The sequence below is a fragment of the Empidonax traillii genome, unplaced genomic scaffold (assembly GCF_003031625.1).
Source record: "Empidonax traillii isolate 1590-97213 ecotype Southwest subspecies unplaced genomic scaffold, ASM303162v1 scaffold115:size2055165, whole genome shotgun sequence".
Lineage (NCBI taxonomy): Eukaryota > Metazoa > Chordata > Aves > Passeriformes > Tyrannidae > Empidonax > Empidonax traillii.
In genome coordinates, this window is record NW_020955308.1 from 2,040,215 (window position 1) to 2,051,099 (window position 10,885).

The window sequence follows — 10,885 nt, forward strand, 5'->3', positions numbered from 1 at the left end:
GCACCTCTCATACTGCATACAGCTCTAGTTATCTAATCTCACAAAGAATATATGAAAATTAAAAATCACTGAAAAAAGGATCAGTGATGACTGCATCTAAGTAGATGTGCGAATATGTTCTACAGAGTAATCTGAAGTCTGAATCTTCTGCCATCCAGTTCAAATAAAAATCCTACAGTTTGAGTTTTCCTTTTCATGGGAAGAAGCTTGTGAGGTGAAGCTGGTGAGTGTACATCAAAACAATCCAACATCAAAACAGCCAACAAGGAGACACAACTATGAAGTTCCTTTCCCTTCCTAGTAAAGAACTTATCCTAAGAAATTAATGCATATCACGGTTAGTTGCAGCATAAGATTATTTGATGTTAACATACAGTCTTGGAGAGAATGAAACAAAATGTCTGTTCCTTCCGAATTTCTAATTTCCAAAGCATCAGTAAAACAAGACTAACTGTCAGTTGAACCAATACTATGTGCAGGATGATAAATGTTTTACAATTTCATTTCAATCTGAAATTTGGCTTTTGGGATTTACATAGTAGGTTAATATATTTTCATCATTAGTTCAATAGTTTTTAAAGTGTTTCATCAAGCAGCTTAATGTGAGAAGTCTTCAGGAGGCTTGTATCTTGACAACCACTGAAGAGCTAAATACAGGGGTTATTTATATTATAATATGTGTCATTATTATTAATATATACCATTATTTTGTTGGAAAGAGTGTGGAAATCACCATTGTTAATGGTCAGACATCTTTGTGTGAATTATTCTCTTTTGCAAAATACTGTGGAATACAAAAAATTTCAGTCATCTAGGAGAGGACCTATTTCAACTGACCCTGGGCCCTAACTGATCCTTTAGCATTAATGTGGATTTAATAATGTGCTTGAAGGTCTTAAGTGATGTCAGAAAGTAATAACCATACAAGTCTCTTCAAACTTGCTTATAGAGTGAAAGTCTATGGATGTCCCCTTTCAATTGAGAGGTGTTCTTTCTCACAATTCTTCCCAATTTAAATGTTTGTCTAATTTGAAATATAATCTCTTCTTTCATAGTAATAAAAATTCCCAGGAATGCTTCAGTTTGTGCTGGATGTTAGTTTAAAGGTGTATCAGAGTTCAACAATGAAAAACAGAGTGTGTGAGATGGTGATTCAGGCACATAACTCAGGCATTTCCTGAACTTTGTATTTTCCATATGACTAGCTTTTTGTTTTCTATAATGCTCTTGGAAGATATAGCTTTTTCGATACAGTGATTTGCTATAAATTAATCAGAAATGCTAAGGTGTTCTTATGTCTCTGCTATGATACTTTAAATATTTGTTTTCAGTTGAAATGAATACTGAGTCTGAAATATTAACATAAACTACCATTTTTAAACACTTCCCTCAAACAAAACTAACTGAAACATTCTCCAGCAACAGCATACATGACATGACACAAAACACATATGCTTTCAGGTGCATAATGAAGATAAAAGAAACAATGTTATTGCAAATCTTTAGAGTGTGGAGAGTGATAGAGCAATGCATTTTTCCTCTATGATCTTGCAATTCCCCTTGGCTGCTTTTTGATTTCAGTGGCTAAGTAGTGTGAGGATAGGTCAGTGACTGATTATGAGATTACCAGTATATTTTAGGTGTTATCACAAGAGAAAGTGTTAATGGTTAAGTATCTTGCTTTCACTCCTGAACATTACAATATGGTGTTATCAGACACAGTACTGTGAATGAATTGTAAAAGCAAGGCTATGACCAGTCAGCCTTTTTGAGTTATTAAAGATCCAAGAGATTATTTTGAAGTTTTTAAGTTTTGGTGCTAATGGGCTCATTAATCAGAGTGAGAAATTCATAATAAGAATCAGTATGTATGAGTAGAAACCGGACAGGTTCAAATGGGATATTAGTCACACATTTTAATGTTCGGATTGATTACTTCTGAAAGCCACTGCGAAAGAGGCAAATTATCCATCTCCAGATGTCTTTGAGATGATGCCTTTATAGGAAGCAATCTTCAGTGAATCAGATGTTATTAGGTTCAACAGAAGGATAACTGGGTTGAAACAAAACTGAAAGGGATTCCAAGGCAGTTTCTTGCTCGGAAAAACTGTTCAACACAAAGCTGGGAGAAATGGCTGATACCCCAGAGTGCTGTGCAGCCCTTCAGAAGGACCTTGAAAGGCTCGAGAGATGAACAGAGAGGAACTGTCTGAAATTCAACAAGCGCAAATACAGGTTCCTACACCTGGGGACTAATAAGCATATGCACCAGTACAGGCTGGAAAGCAGCTCTGCAGAGAAAGACCTGGAGGTCCTAGTGGACAACAGCTCTCCATGAGCCAGCAGAGTGTCCTTGTGCCCAAGAATGTCAACAGAATCCTGAGATGCATTAGGAAGGGCATTACCAGCAGGTCAAGGGAGGTGATCCTGTCCCTTTGCTCAGCCCTAGTGAGGCCACATCTGGAGTACTTTGTCCAGTTCTGTGCTTCTCAGTACAAGAGAAGCATGAAACTCCTGGAGTGGGTCCAGCAAAAGGCTATGGAGATGATTAAGGGACTGAAGCATCTCTCTTATGAGGAAAGGCTGAGGGAGATGGGACTGTTCAGCCTCAAGAAGAGGTGACTGAGAGGGGACCACATCAATGTATAAGTATCCAAAGGAAGAGTGTCAAGGGGATGGAGCCAGGCTCTTCCTGGTGGTGCCAAACAATAGGGCAAGAGGCAATGGACCTTTCTTGTCAGAAACTGATGAACAAAAACTTCCCCCTGAATATGAGGAAGAACTTCTTACTGTGCATTGGAGCAGACTGCCCAGAGAGTTTGTAGAGTCTCTGTCACTGGAGATATTAGTGTACCATATGGACACAATCATGTCCAATGTGCTTTAGGATAATCCTGCTACCCTGCTTGAGCAGGGAGGGTGGAGTAGTTGGTCTTTCCAACCTTAACCATTCTCTATTTCTGTGAAGGCACTTCATGTAATCGCTTTTGTAAATTGTATCCTAAGTTATTACACTGGTTCTAACCAACCTACTCCTGTCCTATCCACTGGAAATCTGTTCTAGAGCTTAATGCTTTAATAGCAAGATCATTTTTTTGTGATTTCCAGTTTTCTTTTAATCAAATTTGAGTTAGGTGAGGTTCCTGATAAACTTATTACCCTCCATTTTTCTTATTTTTCTTTTCCATGTCTGTAATCAATGTAGCCAAGACAAGTGCTCCGTTAGGATATAAAAGTAGGTGATCCTCTACATAAACCAAAATTATCATAAATCCAAAATTTATCAACAATATTCTCATACTGAGTCCAAACCACAGCACTGGACCAGCTACTAAGAAGGAAATGAGCTCTATCATAACCGAAAGCAGTACAGTAGGGAAGAAAGAGAAGTCATTCTAGGAGAGTGAGAAAGTGAGATTGCCATGATGAATATTTCCCTGGAGTGTTATAATTTAAACCCTGAATATTGTCCTTCTGCTGTCTATGTGAGAAGGGTTTCATTCCTGCTGTGTAAACAGCACCGTCTAAAATGCTCGGGCAGCTTCTATTTTCCACACTTGGGAAATGCTAAGGGTAAATCTTATACAAGTAACAGCAAAGCAAGACAATCACCAGAGTCAGTAAAAGTGTGTATCCACGCTATACAATACTACACTATTTTGACAGTTTTCACTGTGACTCTATATTTTTGCTACTTACAGCCTTTTCAGTCCAAAATGCATCTGGATGATTCACACTGATGTTCTATTTTGCTATTTACTTGAAATTGTGCTGAAAACCCTTCCAGTGACAAATATATCAGTCTGGGCCTATTCAAGTCACAGAAGTGAAACATTTCAGTTTTTTAGGTCCCTAAAGTGTGCTCCCTCATTCTATAAACTTTATTTTGGGTGGGTAAATAATCATTAAAAATCACCCCTCTCTCCTTCCCCTGCCCACCCCCCCCCAAAAAAAAAAAAAAAGAGAAAGGTGGAATAATGAATAACAAGAAAATTGTTTCCAGGCTGCTAGAGTTCTATTTTTCTAGATACCATGCCAAGAAGAAAATATTATGCATGCACTGAGGCTTAACACCGAGGAGTTCCAGGATTTGTAGGATACAGGACCTGCCAGAACAGTGTTAGAAGATTGTTTCAGTCAGGGCGAGCAAGATGTCCTCATCCATCTAGCAAGTTGTATATCTTTTGTGTACAGGTTTAGGCTTCTTGAATCTTCTTAGATGTGAAAAAGAGTAGTGCAGGATGTGGGAGACAAGATCCTTCAGGAACAGAGGAAACAAGAATTAATCATACTGACACTGCTTGAAAGTTTTAGCCAGTTTGTTGTGATAAACGAGCATATCAGTAAATATCTATGAGCAACTGATTCTGAACTACATTTAGATCATGAAATCTCACAATACCACATTTAATTAGACAGTGAATTAGACTATAGTATGGCTTATTCTGCAGCCTCATGTCCTAAAACCAAATTATTTTTATTTTAAAAAATTAATTTAAAAGTTGTGAGTAAAGTATTTAGATTGTGGAACACTTAGTTATCTAGAAGTCTCTATTAAGATTTCAATAGGCTGTGTGAGCTGGTGTCCACAGTCACAGTCTCTTCTGTCCTCAACCTGCTGACTGCTCTCCTCAAAAAGTAGCAGTTGATGGTCTCTCTTCCCACTGACAAAGTTCAGAGGAACATACACATATATATGTGATCTATTTCCACTATCCTTTGAACACCCCAGCCTTTATATCTCTTCTGTAATCTGATGTTGGAAAAACATACAGCTCTTTGGATTACATGGAGCTCACTCTCAGATATCATCTGAGATTTGGCTAGAGATTCAGATTCCTAGATAGAATCTGGGATTTGGCTAGAGAACCAGACCATAAGCATATTAATAAATACTGGGCCTTTGTCTAATGGGAGTTCAGGAGCCTGAAAAGCCCATTCTCCTTGGGAAAGAAGTTACACAATAGGACAGGGGGTGTAGTCTTGTAGGATACAGAGCTGATATGGAAAACTGGGCTTAAAAACAAGAGAGTTGAATTCAATGTAACAGAGCAGCAATAATTCCAGACTGGAAAAGTTTGAAACTTGACCAAAATTAAAATTTGTTTCCATGTCTTTAGCACTGGAGGAAGTATACGATATTATTTAGATTGGAAAACTTAGGGTCTGAACTAAAATCTGTGTGGGCTTAAAATATTCATAGACATTAGGTATGTACTAATTAAGTGAAGGCCTAATATCTGGATATCTTTTTTTTTTTTTCATCATTAGTTTTCATTTTTGTATTGGTAAGGCCACAGCATCAAAATCACGAAAATGTAAAACATTTTAAATAAGACCCTTGCATCCAGAACAAAAAAAACCTGCTAAACATTTTACTTCCATGGCAACTCTGATGTAACAGGTTCTAAATAGCACTCTCAGGACATGGCATTCTTTGTCAACATATGAAATTATTTAATATTTTTCAGGTTCTTCCTTACAACTAATAGCTGCTGATTAGTGAAATCAATGACATAAACATCGATGAGAACTCACTTTTGCAGGATAATTTATTTCCATGTGAAATAATGATCATTACGAGTCAAGGTTAAAAAAACCCCAACCCTAATTCATTTGTATTGGGGACATTTTTATAAAGATACATGCCATTAAATTTCATTTGGTAGTAGTTTAATTTTGTTATGTTCCTATGATGCACAATCTATCCGATATTCAAGTGCTTGCTTATTTACCTTTGAATATAGATACATTTTGTTTATGTGGCTTTACTGTTCTAATACTTCATGGTTATTTAATTCTCACCCTGTGTGCAACTGAAAAGACTTAAAAGTGAAACAGCTCTATCATGGAAATGCTATAACCCCACAGCAAGGGTTATTATGTGGCCATTTTATGAAAGTGAAAGAGCAATCAAGTGACACATAACTTTCTTCAAGCAGGTTCAGCGACTTTCATACTTTCTATTGTAAGCTACTTTTTCTGAATTAAAAGCAAAAATCCGCTACTCCACTTAATTACAACATTACAGCTTTTGCTGAAGGGAAAGGCTAAGTGAATGACTCATGCAGAAGAGGCATTAGTTACAACCCAGTTGATCTTATGAGACTTATGGGACAGTGATGACCAGATCTACAAAGCTTATTGAGTATCAGAGTCAAAAATTACAGGTCCTGAAAACTCATACAACTCTGTCACATAACCTTGGGCATGCTTTAATGTTCAGCACTCTTACTCTTGCAATTAAGATTTATCAGCCCATGAGGACCTAAACATTCCTGAAAGCACTTTGCTAGAGCAGGATGAGAGGAAATAGCCTCAAGTTGTGTCACGGGAGGTTGATATTGGATATTAGGAAAATTTTCTTCACTGAAGGGGTGGTCAAGCATTGGAACAGTCTGCCTGGGAAAGTGGTCAAATCACCATCCCTGGAAGTGTTCAAAAACCATCTAAATGTGGTACTTAGGGACATGGTTTAGTTGTGAAGATGGTTGAACTTGATGATCTTAAGTCTTTTCCAGCCATAATGACACTATGATTCTATAACTGTGCAGCTCAATTCCTATCGTGCACTATAATTAAAATTTATTCAATTTATCCTGAAAATTTTAACTAGTAGATCACAAAAATCTGTTGAATCCTGTTCCCTGAAGTGCAAAACTGAAGACTAGTCACATTAAAAAAAAAAAAAAAGGGGGGGGGGGGGGATATTTTTTCACAATAAGAATATGAGAAATTATTTCTGTTATTATAAAACAGCAAGCCATTGAAAAATGCTTTGCTCTTCTGAAAGAAATTAACCTCAAGTAATTAAAATGTTATCTAGCAAGTGTTAAGCATTCAATAGTCAATTTAGGATATGCTAAGGACTTAAAGGAAAGAGTTTTTAGCTCTGAAGGTCAAGAAATGGGATTTTATTGCTGCTATTTATGTATTTTATATATATATATATATATGTATGATTATACCATATAAATGTGTGTGTGCATATATATATATATATGTATATATATAAACTATATGGTTATGTAAAGAATTTTTATTAAATGTCATTTTCTGCAATACTGATGGGAATTAGACATGAAAATACAACAGGAAATTAGAGTAAGTCCAGATGTTTAGAAGAAGAGATTTGAACTTATATGTTTTGTATGAAAACTTTTCTAATTTTACTTTTGGTCCATGGTCAATCAGTACAGAGGTTAGAATAAGTTCTTAGGCATATATACAAATAAAAAGATTAAAATTATAAAAAATACCTAATCAAACCTAAAATTATTATTCTGAAGTTAGAGCTCCTACTTTCAATGTTATTTTTAATTAAAGTTCTGTGAGTTCATTAAATGTGTTCCACCATCACAATGCTTCTCTATAATATTAGGTCTTCAGATTATTATGCTATTGCAAAGTTGGTTCCTATTAAGAAGGAGAGTCATATTTTTTTCATAACGAAATTTAATGTCAGTTTAACCAGGTTTAATTAAACTTTGGCCTTTAAATCATTTTATTGAGAAGTGCAATGAAATTTTCTGAGTTTTATGGCATTTTAATTAAAATTAATTAAGCCGACTTGTGGTTAAGTGCCTGCAAACTAGTTCCCTCACATATCCAAGCTATCGTGCAATGTGCTACTTACACAATTTATCAGGAGTTAATGGATTAAAACATGTTACATAAAAATCTATTTTTTAGGGACATATTGACATTTAATCTAGTGATTTAAAGAACTGAGTCATGTTTTAGTCCAGTTATCTCTTATGTTAAGATAACTTAACAGCATGGTTAATACAGTCCATGACCACATGAACACCTTTGATTGTCTTTGTGTCAGCATCCCACTTTGGGTGTGTATATAAAGTTAAAAAGTAACTCATTGAAAGTTAAGTTTTACATATAAAAGTATTTACATTCATAGCTATAAGCATCATTTTCAGCTTTATCTAATTTATTCTATCTGCACGTATGCATTTCATCTGGAATTACATTACATATTTCAAGGAACTTCTGTCTGCCATGATTTTGTCATGTCTAGGTCTTCATTATTAGTCTCTGCTACCTTATATAAAATAATATGCAGTTAATTTTTAATAAATTCATTTAATCGGTAAAAAAATGTAGTTAATTTTTACTAAATTCATTTAAGCAGTACATTTCAAAAAAATAATTATTTGGAGAACTGAAATAGGAATTTCCTTCTATCACTTGGGATGGAGGAGGAGGACAACATGTGACACACTAGAGCCTGAGTATAATTCTGATGTTATAAGACTTGCACCTTTTTTTCTGAATTTGTTATAATGGCCTAGACTCAAACAAGCAATTATAGACAGCATTGATTTGGATTTTGATATGCTAAGAACTGAATCAAGCAGGTGTAGCAGTGGAATTATCCACTTCCCTCAGTTTTGATGTTCTTACACTTGATGACTGAAGTTTTGTCATTCCTTCCCTGCTTCTTGTCTTGCTCTCACAAAGTCTATTCAAAATAGCATTATGAAATTCATTATTATCTTTTATTTATTAGATGTTATAACTTACTGCTCCTTTTATTTCTTTTTATATTTTTTTTTGTTTATATATAAAAAAGGGGACTTTTTCGTGTGCCTCCTGTATACAACTGCTTCACTCTCATCTCAAAACTGTCTATGAATCAAGAATTTTCAATTTCTCCGTGGAGATCAGGCACTCTAAAAGAAATGTTTGGAGAAAAATACCCTGCAGAACTGTGATTCTGTTGTGTCCTGTCAGTGTTGTAGTTCAGGGAGTGCTTAATTCAATCCTTAGGATTCAGTCAACTAAATGAAACTTTTTTATTTAGTTTATATGTTTTATGTAACTTATATAGTTTAGATTTATTTTTGTGTGTGTGAATCAAGCAGGAATAGGTTAATTTTGCAGTAGCCGGGAGGGGGCATAGCTGAGAAACACCTCAGGTCATTGCTGGGGACAAAGGGAATCTCTTAAGAGGAGAAGGGGTTCCATCAGTCCACTAAATGAGGTGGAGGGAACTGTCCAGTATTGTCTATTGTCAGGGGTGGAGTGGGTGGTATTCCTTTCTTCTATCCTCTCTCATTAGTATTGTTGCTGTCACTGTTCATTTTCTTATCTCATTGCTGATTCCAGTAAATTTTTTCTTATCTCAGCTCCTGAGCTTTGCCTTTTGTGCCTCCAGTTCTCCTCTTCAGCTTGCCCCAAAGCGGGAGGGAGAGAGGAAAGGCAGGGGAGTGAGAAAGCAACAAGTGGTTTGGAAAGTCTTGGGGAGAGCACTGAACTGCTGAGTACCATCCCTAAACCATGATGGTATTATAAATTTCAATACTGTGAGACCTTAATTACTGTATACATTTTGAATGTTAACTGGATGTTAACAATCTGTTCTAAATAAATTCAAGAAGTAATGCTAAGTTCAGGTGTTGATCTTCCTCTCAGCCTTGTCATGCATGTAGGCAGACATCATCTGGGTATTGATAATAAAACTGTATATGACTGACAAGTTATTTAAGAAATAGATCAGATAGTGAAAAACACAGGAAAATGTAGTATGTCCATATAAAGATTTACAATATATTGAATGTGCTGATTTACAACTGAGTTTTATAAAATTTTCAAATATAGCCTTTATGAGTTCTGGCAATTCTTAATTACAATATTAACTCATAGTCTTCATATTTTTCTCTGAATATATTTATAAATGAATTGCAACTACAGCTGTTGAACTCATCTGTGGGGTTTTTTTTCTCATGACCTGTAAGAACATGGTCACCCATGTCTGGGTATGGCAGATACAGGCTAATCCTATGGTCCTATTAGCTATGACATGTTTTATTTTCTTGCTGTATTACTGAATCTGAAATACTTTCTTCTTCTCAGGAGAATATAATGGAAGTGATAAGAAATCAAGAATTTTTACTTCTACCAGCTGATGAGCTGCATAAACTTCTTGCTAGTGATGATGTGAACGTTCCTGATGAAGAGACCATTTTCCATGCCTTAATGATGTGGGTGAAGTATGATATGCAGAGGCGATGCAACGACCTAAGTATGCTACTTGCTTATATCAGATTACCACTCCTTCCACCTCAGGTATTTTTACAGTTATGTAATAATAGTAATAATAATGATAGTAATGATAGTAATGATAGTAATTATAATAATAATGTTATTGTCTTATTGTGAAAACCGGCATCAGTTTATAATCTGCAACTGCTGAATACTCTGTATGTTTAAAAGAAAAACTGTTGAGAATTAGAAAAAATTATTGATAGCCCTTAACCCCGGGGGACCTCAATAAATTTGAGAAACGGGCCAACAGATATGCAAGAAGGGCAGAGTTGTAAAACTGAAGAAGAGTAACAGCAGATTTCATAACATGCTATGAATGGTAGACGGAATAGTAAATGTTCTCAGAAAAAAAAAAACCAAACAAAAAAAAATTCAAACATATGGGGCTTATGATGGATACCGAGCTGCGTATTCAGAGTCAACAGTATGAATGAGGAAAATTGTATATTGTTCTACAGCAGGAAAAATTCCATCAGCAGGCCATACGAAGTTATTATTCACATAATATCTGGTGCTGATAAGTCTGCACCTGCAACATTGTTTCCAATTTTGTACTCCGCGATTCACAAGGCATAGGAACAAATTGGAAAAGGTCCAGGGATGGGCTACCAAGATGGTATATCATCTAGGAAAGGAGAAGCTGAAGAAGTGGTCTTGTTCAGTCTAGTGAAGAGGAGGCTAAGTGATGACCAAATAGCAACTTAAGACCTGAAGGAAAGATCATGGAACCAAATTATTAAGAGTACCACAAAATGTAATAAGAGGCAAACCCCTCAACTTGTAACATGGACAGTTCAGATTGGATATTGGCTTGAGCAGAATC

At 35.7% G+C, this 10,885-nt stretch overlaps 1 protein-coding gene across 1 annotated transcript in view; it reads left to right on the forward strand.

The window, feature by feature from the left end:
• The window catches only part of KLHL1 (kelch like family member 1), a gene marked incomplete at its 3' end in the record, with an annotated part of 116,961 nt that extends 106,878 nt beyond the window's left edge, over window positions 1–10,083 (forward strand). Inside the window, exon 5 of the mRNA XM_027882953.1 lies at window positions 9,871–10,083. Within this exon, the coding sequence (XP_027738754.1) occupies window positions 9,871–10,083 (213 nt within the window). The remainder of the gene's footprint in view (window positions 1–9,870) is intronic.
• Window positions 10,084–10,885: the final 802 nt, after the last annotated feature.